The 24,721-nt window shown below is 43.1% G+C and overlaps 1 protein-coding gene across 15 annotated transcripts in view; it reads right to left on the bottom strand.

The window, feature by feature from the left end:
* NEB (nebulin) overlaps positions 1-24,721 on the bottom strand; it is a 293,643-nt gene that overhangs the window by 101,565 nt on the left and 167,357 nt on the right. For all 15 annotated transcript variants that reach the window (XM_061608784.1, XM_061608789.1, XM_061608791.1 and 12 more), the window contains 9 exons: positions 19,786-19,989; positions 19,479-19,583; positions 19,087-19,191; positions 16,839-17,150; positions 7,252-7,356; positions 6,262-6,360; positions 4,055-4,156; positions 606-713; positions 5-316 (listed from right to left, as the gene is read on the bottom strand). In XM_061608784.1, coding sequence (XP_061464768.1) covers positions 5-316; positions 606-713; positions 4,055-4,156; positions 6,262-6,360; positions 7,252-7,356; positions 16,839-17,150; positions 19,087-19,191; positions 19,479-19,583; positions 19,786-19,989 — 1,452 coding nt within the window. The remainder of the gene's footprint in view (positions 1-4; positions 317-605; positions 714-4,054; positions 4,157-6,261; positions 6,361-7,251; positions 7,357-16,838; positions 17,151-19,086; positions 19,192-19,478; positions 19,584-19,785; positions 19,990-24,721) is intronic.

The following is a 24,721-nucleotide window of genomic DNA, read 5'->3' as shown; positions in this document are numbered from 1 at the left end:
TCACATCACTTTGAAGGTCATAGGCTTTCTTTGCCTGGACGCAGTCATTTTGGTCAGGAAGACAAGTCCATTCATGAAGGTAATGGCGATATGGAATTTCACTGACAACATGCTGACAGTCTTTGGCTGCAATGACAGACAGTATATCTGGAGGTATGTGAATGTTGGACTTGGTTTTGTGATATGCATCTTTATACAATCTCTCGTTCTGGATCTTGCCAGCATGCTCAAACCACACCAGCTTTGGATCTTCTCTCATATTATTGACACCAACGTAGTGACCTCTCTGGTTGACATACTCTGCCTTGTATTGCAACTGAAAGGAGAAAACACAGGTACTTTAAATATCAACATTGGATTTTTTTTTAATTCTAACCCTGTAGAACATTCCTACCACGATAAAGCTCTTTCGTGAAAACATACTGCTTTATTTACTTGATTGGTCCTCAGTCTCTGGGAATACTATGCAAGAGTTTATTTAAAAAGATGAGCCACCAAACTGAAAGATTTTAATGTCATTCTAGGTACAGTAGGTGTACAATGTTATGAAAAAGATGGGCTCTTCGAAAGCACCTGAAAAATCTGTGTGATTTGAAAGAGTTTACCTCACTTTGGACATCACTTGAATGCTTGGCATGGCAGAAAGGAACACTGTCAGGAGGCAAAAGGTAACCAATAGCTTTCTCTTTCTCCCAGTTCTCCTTGTACAGATGCTGAAATACAGAATTAAGAGGTTAGCACCTGTCTGAAACCTTAGTACTGTCACTCTTTCCATTTTTTTTTAAAAAAATGTTAGAAATACTTTATAAATTGTTTCTGTATTAATATTCACATTTGGAAAACCATTTCAGCAACCCCTCACATCCTCACACATCCCATTTCTGAGGATTCACATATTTTCTTCAGTGTCCCATGAACATAGGAAGTTGCCTTATCTTGAGTTAGACCACTAGTCCATTTAGTTCAGATTAGCTGCAATTCTCCACCGTTTTGGACAGGGGTCTTTTCCAGCCCTACCTGGATTCAGCATTTTGTATGTAAAGAGTATGTTCTACCACTCATCTGTAGCCCTTCCATCACAAAATATGCCCCAAATGTTGAAGAATCCCAGACTCACCCAAACCTGACCTGAAAGCAGTAACTCCGGCGACTGAATTCTACACAGTTGCAGTGGCATGTGACACCAGTGTAATGGTGGGATGCTGACTGGATCTCACAGAACTAATCATACCTTGGCTGTCCTTAAAGATGCCCACTGGCTTCTAGTTTGTTTCCTAATGCAATAGTGTTTTTTTGACTTTTTACAGTCCTAAACAGTCAAGGAACACAGTATTGGGGAAGGGCCATAGCTTAGTGGTAGAGCATCTGCTCTGCATGCAGAAAGTCCCAGATTCAATCCCCAGCATCTCCAGGTAGGGCTGGGAGAGTTCCTTCCTGAAACTCTGGAGAGCAACTGCCAATCAGTGCGGACAATACTGAGCTAGATGGACCAATAGAAGGCAATTTCCTATGTTTCTATATCAAGGATTGTCTATGTGAACATGCCTGTACATTAAGGTCATCAATGGAGACCTGGCTTTAGGTGATTCCACATGCAATGGATAGCTGAGGGATAGGGCTTTTCAGTACTTGCAGTCAGACTTATGGAGTGCTCTCCCCAGGCATGTTTGTAAGATGCATACACCACTGATCTTTAGGTGCCCATGAAAGACTTGATTATTTACTATGCCTTTGGCAGCCTTTGAATTTGTGCTCATAGTACTCATGACATACTGACTAGTCTTGGTGGCTATTCTGTCTGTGTGTGCATACCCTTCCCTCAGTTGTTTATCTTTAATCTGACTGTAAGTCTGCTTAGGGGCCTATAACAATGCAAAGGCAGAGTATATAAATTCTAAACAAGTAAATACTGTTACCACAACACAAAAGAGGGTGTGCTCAATATTTGGACCCCAACTGTGGAATGCCCTCCTCTACAGATTCAACTCCCACTGTCCCTAATAGATTTTTGGTGCCTGTTAAAAACACATTTATTTCTCCCAGGCCTTTGGCTTAACTGGATGTGGAGATGAATAGACTGCCGTCGCTAACTTACTGAATTGCTGTATTTGCTTACAATTTATTGCTTTTCTAAAATTGGGGGGGGGTATTATGTGCTATTTTTATACTGTAACCCACTCCAAGAGTTTGTGTGTGTGTGTGTTTGTGTGTGTATTAAATTAAATTAATCTGTGAAAAAACTTAATTGAGCTTTGGGGTGGGTTGTAAAGATGGGCGAGAACTCCACTGAATTCAGATTTAGCACTGGATTTTGCTCCGAACTTCAGCAGCTTTCCCCAGAATATATTGTTCTTTTCTTGATTTTACTCACAGCACAGTACTACAGCAGGGCCTGATTAAGCTGAGAAGGGCCCCTAGGCTGATTGGTGTTTGGGGCCCCCTAGCCCCACGCTTCACCTACCTTTTCATTGTTTTTTGGGGCATGCGCAGGTTTGCCATCAATCAAGATGGCAGCAGAGGTTTCCCAAAGGAGCTGAAGCCTCTGCTGCCATCTTTGTTGATGGCAGCAATGCGCACATGTAGCACACATGCATGCCATCAGCCAAGATGGCGGCAGAGGCTTCAGCCTCTTAAGGAAACCTCTGCCGCCATCTTTATTGATGGCAAACCTGCGCACCGCAAAAAACAACGGAAAGGTAGGTTAAGCAGGGGGGATAGCGGGGGAATGGCGGCCCGCGGATGCTTCCGCGGATCGCAGAAGGAAAGCAGAGGACCCCCTGTAGCTCCAGGGGCCCTCAGGCCAGTGCCCCATGGGCCCCCAAGAGCTCTAGGCCCCTAGGCTTCAGCCTACTAAGCCTAATGGATAATCCGGCCCTGTACTACAGCTCTCTCTCTCTCTCTCTCTCTCTCTCTCTCTCATCCTACCTCAACTCGAATAATCCAAGCTCTGAGCAGGGAAGAAGCAAGCCAAGCCTATAATAGCCTATAATAGTAGAGAAGGAGGATGCAAAGCCACTTTCCTTTCAACATATTGATAATTCCTATCAAAATATTGTTTCAAAACAGTATGAATATTTAAAATAGTGAATGTTAATATTGATATTATTTGGGAGGGGGAAAATGGACCAGTAAAAGCAACGGATAGGGGACGAAGAATGATCTCAAATCGATACTGCCTGTTAGGTCAACGGAATGCTTTCAAAGCAGCACTGGTGTTCAGATCTCACCCCTAGTGCTTGAGATTAAAAATAATGTTTATTTCTAAAACCTATATTATCTCTAATCTACTGAAACTAATTACAATGACAAGGAACGGTAGAAATTGTACAAATAGTTTTATCAGAATAATGTGCCCACATTCCGAAGGCCTCTCCCCCCTGCCAATTCGGGGTGATAGCTCAGTGTTCAAGCACATGATTTACATGCACAATGTCTCAGTTTTAGTTCATGGCATCTCTAGTTAAAGTGAATCTCAAATAGGAAGGCTGAGAAAGACCTCTGAGGCTCTGCCAGAGTAGTAAGTATAGGGTAGATAGATAAATGCTATAATTCACTAACAGGCAAAAAAAAAGCTTGTGGTTTAGGAACATACCTATAGCCCACAGATATTTCTATCAAACTTTAAAAAGCAGGGAAATTGGGCAGCTAGAGTGGATGCACCAAGGGAGCAGGAGACTTGACCTCCTCTCTGAGATATTGTACTGCCCTACAAATTTGTCAAAATGCAAACACAATTTGGGTTGGTCTTTCACAGTCCAATCCACAATGCAGAGTGTCTGGAGGAGGGGTGTGACCAAAAAAAGGCCAATAAGGGGGGACTGAATGGTGTATCCTAAAAGAAGGCATAGCTGGCTGGAACAAACAGCAGGAGAGTTCCAAGCTGCAATCTGTTATTGCAGGTTCCACAGGCATATCTATAGCTACATTCGTTGAATCTAATTCAGGATTGCTCCTTATAACTTCCCATCATGACTCATATTTAATGGCTCTTACCAACTTATAAAACTAAGTCAAATTCTCCACTCTTCAGTGTTTCTGGAAGGAAAGTACATACATGATTAAGAATCCTGGCTGCTTCTTTGGCTGCATTTGACTGTGGTGTGTCTGTCAGTGTATAATTTGCCTTGATGTTATTCCATTCCTCGTGGTACTTAATCTGAAAAAGTAACACATACAAAATAAATGCCTTATAGATCGACAATTTATAGACAAACGTCATGTAGATTGACAGTTATAGATGTATAACTAGTCTCATACAATAAAACACTATATTTTTCAGGCACTGATTTGCACCCGTATGTGCTTTATTTCTTGTGGATGAGGAAAATGTGTATTCATGGAGACCATAAAAATATGGCCTAGGCTTCAGAAACATCAGGCTTGAAATACTCAGCAGTAAGGAAAACATCCACAGATTATTTTTTTTAAAAAAATATCCAACTTCTTGCAAAAATGGGAAGACATGACAACAGTTTATGTATTTCAAAATAAGGGACACAAGAACATAACTACCTGCCTTGCCCAGCTGGATCCAGACCTGGCTCTAGGACTGGTGGAATCCTAGGCATGCTGCTCATAATGGGACCCTCATCATTTATTATTATCTTGTTTGTGATGTTGACTCTGACACAACATACATATGTTGCAGATGGGCAGCATCCTTGACAGAGCTCTCACAGGTGGTGGCCCAGCAGGGAATCAGGCTGGCTCAGCTGTGGCAATGCCAAGCAGAGCTCTGGACCCACTCAACACATCTGTACTGGCCAGCACTGCCCTGTCATTGATGATAGGGGCAGTACTAGCATCGTTAATGGGGTAGCATTAGGCACTATATGTGCTCCACCAGCAATAGTAGTGTGCCCTACTAGGGTCCTGGCATTTAGCCCAGCCTGCCTGGTACTGGCATCGGGCCTGGATAAATTGAGTTGAAGTTCATCTAGTGCAGTAGTGTCTTTACTAAAAGCCAGCCAGATGTTTCCGCGGCTGTGGCACTTCAAAGCAGGGAACTTGTGGCCCTCCAGATGTTGTTGAACTGCAATTCAGGATGATGGGAGTTGTAGTTCAGCAACATCTGGAGGGCCACAGGTTTTCCACACCTGTTTTAAAATTTGATAGTGGTGGCAGCTGTTGCAGCCCCTTCGGTACATGCTTACTCTACAGTCTATGACAGTTCACCCTTCCATAACTTGTAGTCATTAATGCACCCCTAAGAATCCTTGTTGCCTTTGCTGCAGAGTATTAATATGTCTATTCAAGAATGTTATACTTTTAAACGCTGTCATAAAAGAAAAGGATTTGAAAGGATTCAGGCCTCCCACTAATGTAAAAATGAGAAATAATGAACTAAGTGGTGCTCTGAGGGTTTGGAAATCTTTTCAGAGTTTCCTTCCCATTCAGCCTAGTCACTTTAAGCACTTTAGCCCATTCTAACATCTGACATACCAACATGGCTGACAGAAATCCATGGGTCCAACACATGGGACAACGCCTAGCCAGAGAGAGAAAAAAAAAAGCCATCTGGGCAATTGCAGCACTGGCGGATATTGGGAGGAGTTGGCCAGGGAAAAGGAAATATTTCAGTCTCCTTGTCAGTTATCTGCTGAAGCATTCAAGGTAGGGGCTGTTAGCAACTACTTAGATCTGATAAATAATGAGAATTCAGAAGGGAATTAGGTTTCAGATGTCAGGCCTCTCCTCTCTCCAATGACACATTTCTACCAATGTTATTAATCATTCCTGTTTTTTACCACCCTGTTGTCTGGATAGTAACAATCTGTATGCTCATACAGTCAGCAAATGTTTTAACTTTTCTGAAAAACTGAGCGCAGAGGATACCACCTCAGAGTAGGTAGTTGAAGTAGATGTCATTCAGGTCCTAATTCTGGTTCTGCGTCCAGGTTTCTAGACGTAACATCCCCTCCCCTTGACAGCAGCTTAGGTTGTTCACTAAATGCAGAGAAGTTATGTCTTTTTTTGCTTTGGTCAAGGACTTACTGATGATGGAAGCCAATGAAAGAAAACTCACAACATTTCTATATAAGAAAATGATTGCGAGGATTAGGCGAGATATCATAGGAATATTTTTTCTTCTGCCTTAGTTCACAGGGCTGCCTGCTCAATGCTTATTCTGTGCTTGATTTGGGGGGGCGGAACAGCAATTTTTTTCACAGTATATCATTTCCCTCTCCAGATACAGACCTTTTCCTGACTAGTGCATAAGTCACAACATTAAACAGAATCAGAGAAAGAGACAACACTCACAGCACTTAGCATTTCCCCGACTTGTTTGACTGTGACATAATCAACCCTGTCAGCCACGGGTGTGAATGGTTGAGTTTCAACTTTTGTACGATACAGCCTCTGTACAAGAAGAAAAGGGGGGGAAAGAAATGAAACCACACAATTGATCAGCAATAAGTGTGAGAGGGAGCGGGGAGAGTGCTGAGGGGAAAACATTGAGGGGCAGGGACTTGTCCCCTTGTCAGCTTTTCTTGCTTTCCCTCCTCTCCAGCCCACACTGAGTTAGGATCTCCTATATGAGAATGAGGAACTACTTTTATAAAAACATTTTAAATAAAATTTAAAATATCTGGGCCTTAAACAATTAATGTCCAAGTCCTGAGGAATGGATAAATGAATCAAAACATGAGTGGTGAAACTCAGCCTCCTCTTTTTAAAAAAATCCTTTGGTACCACAAAATGAGAACTATTTGTGTGGGGAGGAAAGAGACCTTTGCACCAGAAAATGGCTACATCAAGGACAAGATACAGTAACAAACAAGAAATATGTCACAGATAGGGCCACACCACACTTTCTTATGTTAAGTAACACATATTGGGACATGAGGTGGAGTCATTAAGACCAGAAAGTGGAGCATTGTTACTGAAGTAATTCTCATGGATCTAGGATCTCATGGATATATACAGCAATCCTGTCTATATTTACCTAGAAGTAAGTCTCTCTAAACTCAGGGGGAATTACTTCTGAGTAGACATATATAAGATTGGGCTGTTAGATTTATTGTATTGTTGATACTATTTTGACATGAATTTGAATTTGACTTGTTTCATATTTTTCTGTATGCTATGTTTTGTTATACTGACACTTATTTTGCTATTTTGTGTTAACTGAATTGTATTCTGCTTTGCCATTAGTTGCTTTCGGCTTCCTTCAGAAACAAAAAGTGATTCGTAAGCATAAGTCAAATGAAAAGGATATCTCCATGAAGGATACTTTTAATTATTTATTACCTCACTCAAAATGTCCTGGGCATGTTTGACATGGTTGACAGAGACAGAGTCATTTGGCATCCAGCCAATTCCACGTAGCCATTCCAAGTCAGATTTATAAATGGCCTGTAAAGAATGACAAAACATGGACAGTTATTGACAATGCTTTTCCCTTCATGGAATGTCTCATACCAAACTTGATTGCTTTTAACTGCAAGGGAAAACAGGTCTTCTTTCCCCATGTTCTACAAAAGGAATAATAAAATAGAAAACTCAGAGGAGGAACTAGTTAGGATCAGAATACACTGGGAACAAATATTATACATGCCTCATTTGGTTTTGCTGTTTTAGCTTAAAATATTTATCTACCACCATCTTGCCTTCAATAAGCTATCTAATATATGTTCTGTTTGCTCCATATATTCACATCGGGTAATACTGTTAATCAGGTTATCACTGGACCCTATACATATGGCAGTCAGGTTAGAAGTGGATGTACAGGACGGAGGAGCCAGAGTGAAGCCATGATGGACCAAGATGGAGGACAATTTTGTGTTGTGTGTGTCATTTCTGATTGAAGGCTACTTGTAGTTCTGTGAACATTGCAATTTCTGCTGTCAGAGAAGAGCTTCTGATACAAAGTTAAGAGAAGAGATTTTGGATAGCCAAAACAATGTTGAAGTGAAAGAATAAAACAAATGTGTTTTTGAAACTGTTAAAGTGGAAAATCACTGATGCAATAGTCTGAAGTATTCATTTTATTCCCCTCCCAGACAGATTATGGTAATTCATGGTCTGCATATTTGGGAGTCCACCCTCAATTATTAAAATTCATGTAATATTATAGGATAATTCCAACCTCCTGCTCCATGTTTGCTGGGTGATATAAAGAGATGTATTTATGTTTCAGAAGAAAGCTGTTCTTCTTGGGGGGCAGGAATTGTCTCTGGATTACTTTTTCTTCTTTTCTTGTTGCTATTTGCTCTGCTCTGCCCTGCTTTTGCATGCTTTGCCAAGCTGAAGGCTTCAGGCCTATCCACTCATAGGTAACTATCTCTTTCTTTAAAGAGATAGGAAACTTAGAGTAAACCTATGCAAGTAGTGGGCTGGAGGAGTAAGGAAGGAAAAATAGGATTTATTCTGTTAGTTCATATGTTTTAGTTAATTAGCTTATGCAAATGTATATATAGTACATCATTTTAAGATATTTTCTAAGTTATTTTAAGCTGCTGTAGTTTCAAATACTATCTTTGTTTTATTTCCTATCAGTGCTATAACATCATCAGGTTTATGCAAACATTACCAATGTAACTTTCAAATATTATTTTATTCTGTTCCATCATTTATGATTGTATCATGGTTTTTCATTATGAAACTGAATTCTTTTGAACTTTACACCTTTAATAAACTGCTGTGTTCATTTCAGTTGCAGTTCTGAGTTTGTGGTTTCTTGTAATAGATTGTTTTTTCTTTCTCTCCCTGTTCCATCGGTTGCTGCTGAGCAAATAGAACGAGGGTGAGGAATCCAGTGACCTGGGCTGCTTTCACACTGCACTTTATTCCATTATTCTGACGATTTCTTTACTGGTAATTTGCGCATTATATTTGATCTTTCACATGATGCACAAGCTAGCTCCAGAGTTCTAGTGGAATGTAGTAGATGAGACATTTGGTCTTACCGTGAAATCGGTCTTCTCTGTGCATGTCAAAGATGATATCAGGTGGGTAATTAGCTCCACCTAGTGGTTGAAGGCAAAAGAGTACTGCTGACGTTTTACTGTAGATTCGTTTCTAGTCTGCGCCTGCTCCGTGCTCAGTTTTCAATGACAAGCCCATACGAATAAGGCCAATAAATGCCACAAATAAGACAAAACAACAGTACTCATACACTCTCTGCTGAAGGTCAATAGTGCTTGCAAAGGCAGCCCAGCCCTCATAGGGAGTGGCCCTGATATCATCTTTGACATGCACAGAGAAGACCGATTTCACGGTAAGACCAAATGTCTCTTCTCCTGTGCATGTAAAGATGATATCAGGTGGGACATACCAAAGCTGACCCATGTAGGGTGGGAATACTGCTGGGCTGTGGCGACTATTGATCTGTGAGGACGTGCTGTAGCACCCTCCTCCCGAAGGCTGCCTCAGCTGAAGCATAGGAGTCTATTTTATAATGTTTAATGAACGTATTGGGAGTGGACCATGTAGCCGCCCTACAAATTTCTGCTAGAGGGGCATTATGGGAAAAGGCTGCTGATGTGGCCGCTGCCCTGGTAGAGTGAGCTACTATTCTGGCAGGATGGGCTAATCGTAGAGAGGCATATGCCAATGATATGCACGCCTTGATCCACCTGGCCAGTGTGGACGTGGTCACCTTATTCCCTAGGGATGTAGGGTGAAAAGAGACGAACAAATTATCTGTTTTCCGAATTGGCTTAGTCTTGGAAATATAAACCTTAAGGGCTCTTCTCACGTCAAGAGAATGCCAGGCTTTCTCTAAAGGGTGGACCGGATTCGGACAGAAAGATGGCAATACCAGCTCTTGTTGGCAATGGAAGGTAGACAACACCTTGGGATGAAAGGAAGGAACAGTACGTAGGACTACTCTATCCTTATGAAATATACAAAAAAATTTATGGACAGACAGGGCATTCAACTCAGACACTCTACGGGCCGAAGTAATGGCCACCAGAAACAAGACCTTAAAGGACAGAAGACGGAGGGAAACTTGGCTCAGAGGTTCAAATGGAGGTTTTTGAAGGGCTGACAAAACTTTATGTAGATCCCAAGTTGGGTAGCGGTGCACCGTAGGTGGCGCTGTCAGCATTGCTCCCCTGAGGAAACGTTTGACGAAAGGGTGAGAGCTGATTGGATTATCCAGGGATCTGGAGAGAATTGCCGATAAGGCTGAAACTTGGTGCCTCAGGGTGTTATAATAATAATAATAATAAAATTTAATTTAGGTGTCGCCTATCTAGCCGATGGCCACTCTAGGCGACGTACATGTAAACAGTTAAAACACAATGTGATAAAATACTTTAATACAATATATAAACAATACAGCAGCAACAACAATATTAGTGCAGGGTAAGAGGCATTTCAGTCATAAAAGTTAACCCTCCCCGGAAATCCCAAAGGCCTGTTGAAAGAGCCAGGTCTTTAAGGCTTTACGAAACACATTTAGGGAAGAGGCGTGCCGGAGATCTTGTGGGAGGGAGTTCCAAAGGGTGGGGGCCGCCACTGAGAATGCCCTCTCTCTAGTTCCTGCCAATCTAGCTGTTTTTGTCGGCAGGATTGAGAGAAGGCCCTGTGTGGCTGATCTTGTCGGGCGGCATAATTGGTGGCGTTGAAGGTGCTCCGTGAGATAAACTGGGCCGAGACCGTATAGGGATTTAAAGGTTAATACCAACACCTTGAATTGGGCCCGGAAGACAACTGGAAGCCAGTGTAGATCGAACAACACTGGTGTGATGTGATCCCGGCGGCGACTGTTCGTAAGTAGTCGAGCCGCCGCGTTTTGTATAAGTTGTAATTTCCGGACCGTTTTCAAGGGTAACCCCACATAGAGCGCATTACAGTAATCCAATCGAGAGGTGACCAGGGCGTGTACTACCAGTGGGAGCTGATGAACAGGAAGGTAGGGTTGCAGCCTTCGTATGAGGTGTAGTTGATACCAGGCTGCCCGGCTCACTGCCGAAATCTGAGCCTCCATGGACAGCCTGGAATCAAGAACAACCCCAAGGCTGCGGACCTGGTCCTTTAGGGGTAGACTCACCCCATTGAACTTCAGGTCAACATCTCCCAACCTTCTCTTGTCCCCCACGAGTAGCACCTCGGTCTTATCGGGGTTCAACTTCAGCTTGTTCCTTCCCATCCATCCACTCACGGATTCCAGGCACTTGGACAAGGTCTCCACAGCCAACTCTGGTGAAGATTTAAACGAGAGATAGAGCTGAGTGTCATCCGCATATTGGTGACACTGCAGCCCAAATCTCCTAATGATTGTCCCCAGCGGCTTCATATAAATGTTAAATAGCATGGGAGAGAGGATAGAGCCCTGTGGCACACCACAATTGAGAGGCCAAGGGTCTGAAACCTCCTCCCCCAATGCAACCTGTTGGTACCTATCGGAGAGAAAGGAACGGAACCACTGTAATACAGTGCCTCCAATTCCCAATCCCTCCAGGCGCTGTAAAAGGATACTGTGGTCGACAGTATCAAAAGCCGCTGAGAGATCGAGGAGGACAAGAAAGGTGAATTCTCCCCTATCTAATGCCCTCCTCATATCATCTACCAGAGCAACCAAGGCTGTTTCAGTTCCGTGACCAGTCCTGAAACCTGATTGGTACGGATCCAAGTAATCCGTTTCATCCAAGTGTGTCGACAACTGGTTGGCCACCACTCGCTCAATGACCTTGCCCAAGAATGGTAGGTTCGAAATTGGGTGAAAGTTATTGAAAACTTGGGGATCCAAGGAGGGCTTCTTCAAGATGGGCTTTACAATTGCCTCCTTGAAGGCTGATGGCATCACACCCTCTTTCAAGGATGCGTTTACCACCGCTTTAATCCCCTTGCCCAATTTCTCTCTGCAGCTCATAAGGAGCCACGATGGGCAAGGATCAGTTAGGCAAGTGGTAGGCTTCACAGTCGAAAGCACCTTGTCCACATCCTCAGAAGGGAGAAGCTGAAACTGATCCCAACTTACAGGCATGAAACTGGCCAACTCTGGTTCACTTACTGTATCCATGGCGCACGGGATCGAGCTCCATGAGTGTTCGATTTTATCAGCGAAGTGCTTTGCCAATATGTCACAGGAGGCTTTTGACTGTTCCAAGGGTTCCTGGGCAACTGGACCGACCAGGCTTCGGACCACCTGGAACAGCCTCCTGGGACAGCACTCCACAGACGCAATAGAGGCAGCAAAGAAAGCCTTCTTTCCTGCCTTTATTGCCACTTTGTAGGTAGCTACCGCTGCTCTAACCTGTGTCCGGACATCTTCGGAGTGGGATTTCCGCCACCGGCGCTCTAGTCGTCTCACCTCCTGTCTCAGAGTACGCAACCGTGGTGTATACCACGGTGCTAACTGAGTTCTATTCAGGGGGAGAGGACGTTTCGGAGCCACCCGGTCTAATGCCCTGGTGATCCCATCATTCCACTCCCTCACCAGGGTTTTGACCGGGCGACCTTCAGCAGGTTCCAAATCCCCTAGCGCAGTCAGGAATCCATCCGGATCCATCAGGCGCCTGGGGTGGACCATTCTAATAGGTCCTTCGCCCCTGCGGAGGGGGCGTGGTATTGAGAAGTCTATGTTTACCAGGTAGTGATCTGACCATGACACAGGGGTGGAATAAACCACTCCCAACTTCAGAGCACTTCTCTCCTCTCCCAGGACAAACACAAGGTCGAGAGCATGACCAACTACATGGGTGGGCCCAATATTACTAAGGTGCAGTTCCCAGGAAGCCATGGTTTCCAGGAAATCCCGAGGGGCTCCAGTGAGAGTGGTCTCGGCATGCATGTTGAAGTCACCCAGCACTAACAATTCTGGGGACAATGCCCGTACAGCCGAGACCACCTCCAGCACCTCGGCCAGGGAGTCTGCTGTGCAGCGGTACACTAGCAGGATCCCCAAACTGCCCTTCGGGCCCAACCTCCAGTACATACAATCAACAAATTGAGTCCTATGGAGAGGAGGTCTGGCAAAAACCAAAGACTCTCGATAGATGACTGCCACGCCCCCTCCCCGCCTTCCCACCCTCGGCTGCTGTGCATAACAGAAACCTGGTGGACACATGGCCTCAAGAATGGGAGCAGAGGCCTCGTCCAACCAAGTCTCCGTAATACATGCCAGGTCTGCCCGCTCATCCAAGATCATATCATGGATGAGCAAAGTTTTTTGTGCCACAGACCTGGCATTACATAACAGCAGTCGAAGGTTGGTAGGAACCTTGCGTCCCCCGGTTTTCGTCTGGTTCTGGGCCGACCCGGAACAGGGGATGGGTATAATGCATCTATCCCCTGTTCCCCTATTCTGGCGTGGTCTGCCAGCAGCACCTTTCCAGCGCCTGCTGCCCAATCTTTCTATAACTTGCCCCCTCACCTCCCTCCCTGGCTTGCCCATGCCTCTATCCCTATCTGCCAGTCAACAGGCCACCCACCCTAAAACAATATTGGTCCGGAGACCCGCCTCCATACCCTATAACAACTGTAAATTGATTAAGTTAAATTAAATTAAATTAAACTAAATCAATATAAACACACACTCACACACGACTGACACAGCCACACAAATACAAATAATAAAAAAAAGAAAGCAAAAAAAGAAAGCAGCAGCACAGCAGCAGCAAGAGCAGCAGCCTCTCCTTCCCTTGGGCGATGGTCTCTTCCTCCTGCAGGCACTGGGTCTCCCAGGCCACCTCAGCCAGCCGGCTTATGTATCCCTCCAAAGAGGGACAGGTGGTAAGAATCAGTCCTAGCTGGCTGGGTACCTGGGGCCTGGTCCTGCCAGGCAGAAGTCCCACAGGGAAGGGTGGTGGAGGTGGTGGTCCCACAGCAGCAGCAGCAGCACAGCAGCAGCAGCCTCTCCTTCCCTTGGGCGATGGTCTCTTCCTCCTGCAGGCACTGGGTCTCCCAGGCCACCTCAGCCAGCCGGCTTATGTATCCCTCCAAAGAGAGACAGGTGGTGAGAAACAGTCCCAGCTGGCTGGGTACCTGGGGCCTGGTCCTGCCAGGCAGAAGTCCCACAGGGAAGGGTGGTGGAGGTGGTGGTCCCACAGCAGCAGCACAGCAGCAGCAGCCTCTCCTTCCCTTGGGCGATGGTCTCTTCTTCCTGCAGGCACTTTGGGTCTGAGACCTAAAGATAAGCCGTCTTGCAGAAAAGACAGGATCTGGTTGACCCCCGCTTTCCGAGGAAGAAGCCCTCTCTTCCATGACCAGCATGAGAAGGCCTTTCATGTGCTTTCGTATATTCTGAGTGTGGATGGGCGTCTAGAAGCCATCATGGTTTCCAAAACTTGGGGAGAGATGCCTTTTTTCAACAGTCTCTTCCGTTCAAGTTCTATACACTCTGGGTCTGGGTGTCGGATAAGACACACTGAGGGAAAGGACAACAAAGAACCAACACGGAAGACCTAAACAATGAAACAATACAAGCCTGAACCACGGAGCCAGAGAGGATCCAACCACTTTCTGGAGGCAAAAGAGAAAAACTGAGCATGGAGCAGGCGCAGACTAGAAACGAATCTACAGTAAAACGTCAGCAGTACTCTTTTGCCTTCATCCACTAGGTGGAGCTAATTACCCACCCGATATCATCTTTACATGCACAGGAGAAGTTTAGCACTAATTTCCGTGATAAACGAAATAATCAGTTAACAAGGCTGGGTACCCGGAAGATTGCAAGAGTTTTTCACTAGCTGCAGCCGCTCATGTACAAGCATCCCAGCATGCAGTGCTTTCCTGCCCTTTAGTCGTGGGGGGGTTGCCTGACAAATGTACCGGTATTCCGGCATTGGGGCAGATAGCAGCAGCATTTCCTACACACACCCCTGTCTTGATACAACTAAAACAATTTAAAAAGTCAGATCCTAAAGGGAGAGGGCTTGCATGGTGACAGGATGAGATCTTAGACCTCCAACACAGTGGGGAACAGTGTGCATGGGTGAGGGACAAAAACAAGCTGTGTGAAAGACAGTTGCGCAAAATGCCAGTATATCGGCTGAAAAAGCTGCTGTTCCTTAACGCAACAGGTACTGCAGTGTGAAAGGGATTTTAGAAATTGGGACAGAAGCACTACCTTTTTAATACGTTAAACTAACCCAATCAGCCCCATGTGTGAAAACAGCCATTGATGCATAGGCCAGCATCTGGCAGTGTATGCATGGGCCTTGATTGGATCCACTAATTTAGAATTTAGAACCTAATTTTCAGTTGGTGCCAAAACCCAGTAACTGGTGGCAACAGGTGAGGGAAATCCGTTTGGAAAAGGAAATCCAGTTGAAATAGGGAATTCAGTGGAAAATAGGGAGTCTAATTAGGAATGGAGAGTGTGCTGGAAGGCAGGCCTAGCTGAGAATTTGTGATAAAGACTGTTGAGTGGGAGAGTGAAGCAGTGTTTCTGTATTTGAAGATACTGAGAGCTGAGCAGCTTCATGATATTTTTTCCCCTTATGGTTTGTTGACATGCTCATGCCTAACTGATGAAAAATAGTGCTTTCAAGGGAGAGTAAAGTGAAAGAGAATTGGTGATAGGAGTCTGAGAGACAGTTTTGAGAATTTGTGACTGAGTGAACTGAGGGGAGTGAATCCTTAGGTTCGAGATGACTTGTCAGGGTCCTGGGTGGCATGAGAGTCACTCAGGATAAGGGACCAACATATCCCTTATCTGAATTGAGAGAATCATGACACAGACATTTCTTGACTCACACGGTAAACCTCCCTTGGAAAAAGGGGTCCAGGCAAAGGACATATCTCGGCTAATAAGGGCTTTACACTGTTAGGGTAGGGAGGGGACTGTGCAATCCCCCAATTTAGAATTACAAGCTGATTGCTGATTGAGCATTGGGCTCCTGAATCAATTAAACACTAGAAAGTAAGGGCATGTAACATAGCAGAAAAGTGAAAGATAGAGTAATTTGTTTAAGTTTAAGCCATAAAACCTTTGGCTGCTGATTAGTAATGTAAAACTGAGAACCCTCTCTCTAAGAAAGTCATTTTGTTTTTGTTTTGTGCCTCTGTATGTAAGACAGAGATAAGGTTTGGATTAGGAGTTTTCCTTTAGTATTGGATTGCAGTGATTGATCATTTGGTGTAAAAGTTTTAATTGTTGATATTACCTAGAATTTGAAAGGGTGCAAGGAAGAATATTGATCTTGAAATTGGTAGTTGTAAAAAGGCCTGTAAGGAATGTTTTTGATTTTACATGAGCAAGGATATGCTCGCTGTTTCCTGGAAGGGATAGGTAAAATAGTAAAGTGTATTTCCCAATTCATACATTACAAAATCAAATTCTTGTGAACTTTATACCTTTGATAAACTGGTGTATTCACTTCAGTTACAGTTCCGAGTTTGTGGTTTCTTGTAACAGATTCTTGTCATTTCTCTCCCTGTTCCACTGGGTTGCTACTGAGCAAATATAACCAGGGTGATGATTTCCATGAAGGTTGGTGTGTACACCAAAGTTTGGCAATGTACACATGGGCCCTTGCACTAGTTTAGAATTTAGAACCTAATTTTCAAATACAAAACGAATGAGGCCTCAATTCAATTCTTAGCTGAAATAAATTAGATTTGTATGGTTGGATGCTTGTGGTGGAGTGAGGTCTCAATGTCTTTTTTTTTTTGAGAAGTGTTACTATTGTCCAACCAATACTGAATTTATAATAATTTCCTGCATAGTTGACTCACTTTGTAAGTCTTAGATGTTCACAGAAGTGAAACATTTATTAAATTTATTAGGAAAAGATCTGTAATAATTATGGAGGCAAAATGCCAAACTCAGATAGATGAAAAGTCAGTAGTAATAATCACCCAAATCCCATGAGAGTCTAAAGACAGCAAGAGAAAACAAGCTGTCATGACAGAGGTATTATTATTTATTTAGTTTTACTCACATCACTCTGCAGATCATATGCTTTCCTGGCTTGGATGACATCATTCTGGTCAGGCAGACATATCCATTCGTGCAGGTAGTGGCGGTAGTCGATATCACTAACCAGCTTCTGACACTTCTTGGCCAACAAGACGGACAGCATATCAACCGGACTATGGATCTTTGTTTTCCATTTGTTCCACTGTTTCTTGTACTCACGAGCACTTTGCATTTTGGCTACACGCTTAGCCAATACCAGCTTTGGATCATCATGGACGTTCAGGAATCCCACAAGGTGTCCAAGTTGCTTACGGTAGCCTTCTTTGTATTTGTACTAATAACAGTTTGAAAATATATATGTACACAATCAGAGAATTATCATCTTAGATACCTCAGATTGTAGGAGTATTGGTAAGATTTGGAAGAGTTTTCTATTTAACTCTGTTACTAAAAATTAAAGTAAGGTGGCATTCCTATGTACATTAAATTGTAAGTCCCACTGAATTAATTCGCCCTACTTCCACATAAATGTTTATGGGATCACACTATATAGATGATGAGTGGCAATTGTGCTTTATTTATTTATTTGTTATATTTATATACCGCCCCATAGCTGAAGCTCTCTGGGCGGTTTACAATAATTATATTATTTGTATGGTGCTTTGTGGACCCGAGATTAAAGTGTACCTTAAATAAATAAAAGTTTTTCTTTAGAACGTCTCTCGTCTGTAAATTCAGAAAAAATAGGTTCTTCCAATCATCTGGCCATTTCCATGATTTTACTCAGAGATGGCAAAATCAAAGGGTCAAACCATGAGCTAGGAAATCTGATTTTGGATTTAGTACCATCCTTAAGTTTGCTCCTAGTTTTAAATTTTAAATTCCGGGTTTAAACATGAGAGATTTGTTTAAAATTTAAACGTTTGCATTTGATGCTTGATATTCAAATATAGAAAGATATTGTAGCTAACAACTCTGGAATTCAAAATTCTTGGCTAATATCAATTATCAATATCTGATATTTTCTTTAAACTGCTTTTTGTGTTTTATTAATAAATGAAACACAACTTTTTTTACTTCTAAGAACAGCATAAAAATTAATCTAAAAAACACCTCCCTGATATCTCGAACATTCAAAATTAAGCACAATTTTATTATTATATCATCCTTCCCCTTCTCAGAGATACATCCTCAAAACTTAGACATGTAATATTAAGGCAGGCACCATCTCTGCTATCTTTTCAGCGCCTTTTGAAAACTTTCCTCTTTCAACAACCCTTTTAAGTTGAGACCTCTCCCAGTCTGCATCTGTGTCAGAATTGTTTAATATGTTTTTAATAATGTTTTTAACCCTTTTTTAAAGTTGTTTTTTAAAAAAATGTTTTTAATGCTGTTTTGTTTTAATGTATTTTAAGATCTGTTTTTATAATGTTTTAAAGTGTTTTAGTGCTTTGTTTGCCGCCCCGGGCTCCTGCTGGGAGGAAGGGCGGGATACAAATTAAATAAATAAGAGGACATTTATATGCATATCTACTCAGAGGTAAGTCTCACTGAATACATTGGGACTTACATCTGAGTCTATGTCTATACATAGGACTCTACTGTTATACATATAACACTGGATTTAGAAGATGTTACTCATCATCTGTCTTGATCAGTCTTTTTTCAACCAACAAGAAACAGAGCATGATATTCTACTTCAGCAAGTTGATTCTGAAGGGAGAGGTGATTTTTAATTTGGAACATATGCAAAGACTACAGCAGCCTTCATCAACCTGGTGCCCCAACTACATTGTGGATGACAACCTCCATCAGCCCTAGTACAGCATGCTGCAGGAAGCTGATGAGAACTATATTCCAAAATTTCCAGAGGTACCAGATTACTGAAGGCTCACCCACAGCATCCTCTTACCTTGTCTTGAATTGAGAGTTTTAATGAATTTTCTATTTCCTATATTTTAATTTTATTAGACACAAAGTCTACTGACAATGAATTACCAAATAATGAAAAATTCCAGTTGCATACACATTTTGGATGACAACCTCCATCAGCCCCAATCCAGCATCGAGATGCTGACTGAGGCTGATGAGAATAGTCACCAAGAAATTCCAGAGGGCACTGGGTTACTGAAGGCTGGCTCATAGCATCTCCTTATCGTACCTTGAACTGAGAGTTTTACTATATTTTCTGTTTCTGCATTTTAATTCTATTAGACACAAATACAGACAATGAATTACCAAACAATGAAAAATTCCAGTTGCATACTTACATCACTGGCAATTTCCCTTGAGGCTTTGGCTGCTTTGATTGGGATTGCATCTGCCCTAAAATCAATATATTTCTTCATGTCATCCCAAGCATCCTGATAAAGTTTCTGCAAAAAAAACCCCACTATATCGTCATTGAACTCTTCTAGCACTGCATGGAAACTGCATGTGAACAATCATGTGTGACAACTACTAACATATATGTTTTGCTGAATGTCCATACACACAGCAGATTGCCAATTAATATTTCCCACTTTCTGTGCATACAGCAACATGAATACTTGTGCAATCATCTGCCTACAGTTTTCATGAGAGCTTGCTGGGTAATAAAGTTGAAACTTCTAAAGCATCCTTATTATGAGTAGCCTAAGAGGAACTGTAGAAATATACTTACCTTGCTCACATTGACAGCATTAGCCTTGGAGAGCAAGATTTCAGGTGTGTCTGGTATCATGTGGATCATAGCTTTATCTTTATCCCAAACTTCTCTGTATTTAGGCTGCAAAAATACAAAATCATCTGTTAATTCTATGCTCATGTGCCCATACTCTTTCACAATTTCAATTTAACTTTAGAAACATTTAAATCTTTTGAATTACAAATGCTTGTAATTCAAATTATAAGCAAATGCTTCATGTTACAAACAGAAAAGTTTTGTAGTATACTGAAACAATTGTATGCTACTAGAAGGAGTTACATACAATACTGATTTGCTCGGCATTGGTTTTGGCAAGGACAACATCTGGAGTGTCAACGATGTTGGTGAATTTCAGACGGTCACGGGGAGTGCAGTACACGATGTCACTCAGGATTTCCTGGGCATGTTTCACCCTCTTCACTATTGGAGACTCATTTGGTATCCATCCAATCCCCCGGAGCCATTCCAGATCTGACTTATACACAGCCTGAGAGAAAAGGTCAGAGAGGAGAACAAGGCACTTCAGTTCATTTCAAATGTAATTGTCTATGTGGGAAATAAAACTAATGAAACTTCAGAAAGTAAACACTAACTTATCTCAATTATTTGAATGGGTTTTAAGCACTACTCTGGACTGTGACAAACAGTAATATGTACTAGATTTTCATCAAACTAGATAAAAGAATCAAACAAAAGTTCTCAGATATTCTCTGACCACTAGTGCTATTTCACATCTTCATTAATAGCCTAGATCAGTCTTCACGAACTGATGCCCTCCAGATGTTTTGGACAACTCCCATCACTCTCAGCCAGTAGTTCAAAACATCTGGAGGGCATCAGGCTTGTGAAGGATGCCTAGATGAGACAATTGGGACTCACCATGAAGAGTTCTTTTCTGTGCATGTTCAGATGACATCACATGGCATATAGCTGCCACCTAGTGTTTGAATGCAGAAATCACTGTTCTAGCCAGAGATGTTTCAAGAGATTCCTCTGCCTTAGGAGCTAGTTTAAAGATGACAAGGCAAAATGGACAGAGGAGAAAGCAACACGAAACAGCGATATTTACATAACAGATGCACAAACACTCTCAAGAAAAAACAGGACAGCAGAAGAGAAAGAAACATTACTACAGAGGAAGGCTCCTGACTTGTTAGTAAGTTGTAAAACCTACAGGTAGATTTCCAAAACATAAGAGTGCAGAAAAGGGAGAGGTCCTGATATTATCTGAACATGCACAGAAAAGAACTCTTTATGGTGAGTCCCAGTCTTCTCTTTTCCTCTGCAAGTTGATAACATCAGATGGGACTCACCATATAAGGTAGGATAAAAACTGTACAAAGGAAGTATGCCTACTGGACTAGGACAGCGTGTTGGAGCACCCGTCTCCCAAGGACTACAATACATTTTATAATGTCTGGTAAATGTATTGGGCCAGGTCCAGCCCAGGTCACTGCCTTAAAATTTCTTGTAAGGGCACATTTTTTAAAAAGCTGCAGATGCAGCTGCTGCTCTAGTAGAATGGGCAAAAAAATTTTGAAGGCAAACTAGAGTAAGCAAGAATGATACAGGCTCAAAGCCATCTTGCAAGAACGGAGTTCCCCAAGAAGGAAGGATGGGGGAAAAAAACAGGGCATCTGATTGTTGAAATGTTTTGGTCCTGGAGATGTATACCTTTAAGTCCCTTCTGACATCCAAAGAATGCCACGTTTTCTCAGTAGGATGCTGAGGAGATGGGCAGAAGTAAGTAAATATGATTTCCTGTTGACAACAGAAGGGAGAAACAATTTTAGGAAAGAAAGAAGGGTTAGTTTGGAGGACTAATATCTGGAAACAGAAAGGCATTCAGCTCAGAAATTCTCCTAGTGGAGCTGATTGCCAATTGAAAAAGGACTTTAAAGGATAGCAAGTGAAGAGACAAAGATTTCAAAGATTCAAAGGGAGGTTTTTGCAGAGCTCTTAAGACCTTATGTAGGCCCCATGGGGAAAACGCATGCTGAGTTGGAGGTGATGACAGTGTGGCTCCATGGAGGCAATGCTTGAGGTAAAGATGTGAACCTAAGAAGTTGTCAGAATCCTTTGAAAGTATAGAAGACAAGGCCAAGGCTTGGTGTTTCAGAGTGTTTGGTCTTAGGCTCATAGAGATACCATCTTGCAAAAGGGAAAGGAGAGCAGAATTCCAGTTTTCCTCAGGCAGATCCCTCTCTTGGTACACCAAGTAGAGAATATGGTCCACATTCTCTGATATAGTGAAACCGTGGAAGGGCATCTGGAGGCCAACAAGGTATTGATTACTGATGTAGAGAGGCCCACATTTGATGAAGCACTTCCATTTAATTTCCAAACATGGAGGTTCAACCAGGATTGACTTCAGTAGAGAAGCAGGCCTGAGATAGGAAATTTGGTCAAGGTGGAAGATGCCAAGGTGGAAATGGATGCCGGGCTGACCAGGTCCAAAAACCAAGGCCTGCAGGGCCAGAAAGGAACCACTAGCAGCACTGTTGTTGTTCCTCCCAGTTCTTCTTTGGTGCGCATGACAGCAGAGGGAAAGGAGAGAATGCACACAGGACTCCGGAAGGCCAAGGAGCCAAGAGAGCATAGATAACTTCTGCTGTTGGAACTGTGTGTCTTGCAAAGAAGCTTTTGACCTGGCAATTGGCTGGTGATGTGAAGAAATCTACTTGGACATGGCCGAAATTGAGAACAATTGCCTGAAGGTATTCAGTTTAATTTCCATTCTCCTTGCTGAAGCCTTAGCCAATTGGCCTGTATGCATTCATTCCTTCTTAGATAATCTGCTGTTAAAGATTCTACATGTTTCTCTGCCCCAGTAAAGGAGAAGAGACATATCTCTCTCAAGGGCCAAAGACCTCAATCCTCCTTGACAGTTGATGTGGGTTTGGCACAAACGTTGTTAGTTCACAGAAGAACTGCCTCTATGAGCTTCCGAGATGCAAAGTGCTGGATTGCCAGCCTGGCTGCCCAATGTTTAAGGAGGTTGATAGGAAGGGAGGCTACCTCCTGAGACCAAGTACCTTGGATCATGTAACCCTTGCAGAGGGCTCCCCAACCATATAGGCTGGCATCTGAGGTGACAAACATTTGGTGAGGTTCCTTGATAGGAACACCTCATTGCAGCCATGAGGGAAGAAGCCACCAAAGAAGTGACTGACAAACCCACTTCAGGAAGTGGAGGCATAGATGGCATTTGGAGGCAATGTGTCATTGGAATGGGAGGAGGACCCATTGGAGAGGCTGTGTATGATGCCTCCCAAGGATTGACCTGGTTAGTGGAAATTATGAGGCCCTGAATTCACACTAACAGCTTAAGGTCCTCTGAGGGCATTGATAGGATGGAGCAGATTGCGGACTGTATCATGATGATCTGATTTGGGGAGAGAAAAATTGTGCCTGAGCATGTATCAATCAATGCTCCCAGATGCAGAATCATTGTGAGGAGAACTGATTACATTGGTCAGGCTATCTTCCTTGGCTAGAGATAGGGATGGGGACCTGATCAACAGGTCATCCAAACATGGGTAAATGTGAATCCCCTGCAGCCTGAGGTGGACCATCAGAGTGAACATCCTGGAGGCTAATGCCAAACTGAGGGGCATTGCCCTGAACTGAAAATGAAGGCCCTGGAAGGAGAACTTCAGGTAGTGTCTGTAACTGGGGTAGACTGGAACATGGAGATAAGCTTCTGTAAGATCGATGGATGAGAGGAAGTCCCCTGGGTGGAGGGCCTCTTTGATAGAGAGGATCTCCATCTAAAACCTGCTATAAATAATGAATTGGTTGAGCAGTTTCAAATCCAGGATCCATCTCACTTGGGAACCATAAAGAAGCAAAAACAGATACCGGATGACTTCTTCCCTGAAGGCGCAGTTTCCACCACCGCTATCTCCAGCAAGTGAGCAATCACGTCCTGACTCTATCTACCTTCACTGGAAGGTAGAAATACTGGAGAAGGGAAGAAGATATGAGTTGGGGAAGATAACTGCTGTCAAAATCCATGCCTGAGGGTCTGATATGATGGCCCACCATCTGTCCAAGAAATTGCTGAGGTATCCTCCCATAAGGGATGGAGTGGCATCAGAACTGCTACCTATTGCCTCTGGACTGGTTGGACAGAGCAAATCTGCTGGAATACTGTTGTTGCCCTCTGGAACCAGACAGTTGTCTATTCCATGAGGGAAAGGAGGGCTGAATATCCCTCCCCCTCCTGACGTAGAGAAATGAAAGGACTGACTGGAAAAGTGGAGTGAAAGGACTGCCTAGAAGTATGGCTGTCATCCTTCTTGTGAAAAGAGGGCATAGATTTTTTTCTTGTCTTTAAATTCCACAAGGACATCTTGAAGGGCTGCATCGCCAAACAGTTTTCCACCTACATAAGGTTCCGAAGCAAAGTTGGAGCAAGAGGAACCATCTGCTTGCCAGTTGTGTAACCAGACATTTTTTCTTGAAAAAACCTCTGTGGCTAGAGAGCAAGCAGAAAACTGGGCAGAGTCTAGAGCAGCATCAGCTATGACATCCACTGTATGAGAGATCTTTAACGTCTTATGAAGATGGGTAGAGTCCTGTTGAGGGTCATGCATAAGATCCTTTAGCCATAACAGAGCTGCCCTAGAGAAGACTGATGCAGATGCTGTGGCCTGCACTGAGAGGCCAGATGCCTCATGAGAGCATTTGAGCCCTGCAGTTTAAGCTTCATGGATCTTTGGAGTTGCGCATCCGAAGCTTTGGGATGCAAAAAGTAATGCACTAATCCCAAAATTGGTGGATATGTAAGTGGGACCTTAATTTTGTCCATGACAGACTGCTCTAGCACTTAGTGCTGGTTAGCAATAGCTACAGTTTTCTTGTATTGAAGAGGGGAGTCAAGCTCAGCTTTAATCATTTTAGGAACAATAGGAGATAACTTAACAACCTTAGGCTTGGGTTGAGGATCAGGGCATATAGCAGGCACACAAGAAGTGGAAGTGTGGGTTCCTCATTTGTCGTATGCATATTTAAGGCTACCATGGACTTGCACAGTAAGGGCAAGGAATGGGAATCTTGAAAGAAGTGATAGGAGTCAGACTCCTCCAGATCATGCTGACTGCTCCATTCCTCCTTGTTCAGGACAATGAGGTCTGCATCGTATTGGCCAGCTGGGAGGAGATGAGCTGGGTCAGCTGGAACAGTACACTTCTGGTGAACAGAGTCTGAGGATCTGG

The sequence above is a fragment of the Rhineura floridana genome, chromosome 2, assembly GCF_030035675.1.
Source record: "Rhineura floridana isolate rRhiFlo1 chromosome 2, rRhiFlo1.hap2, whole genome shotgun sequence".
Taxonomy (NCBI): Eukaryota; Metazoa; Chordata; class Lepidosauria; order Squamata; family Rhineuridae; genus Rhineura; species Rhineura floridana.
This window is presented reverse-complemented; position numbering and strand designations above follow the sequence as displayed.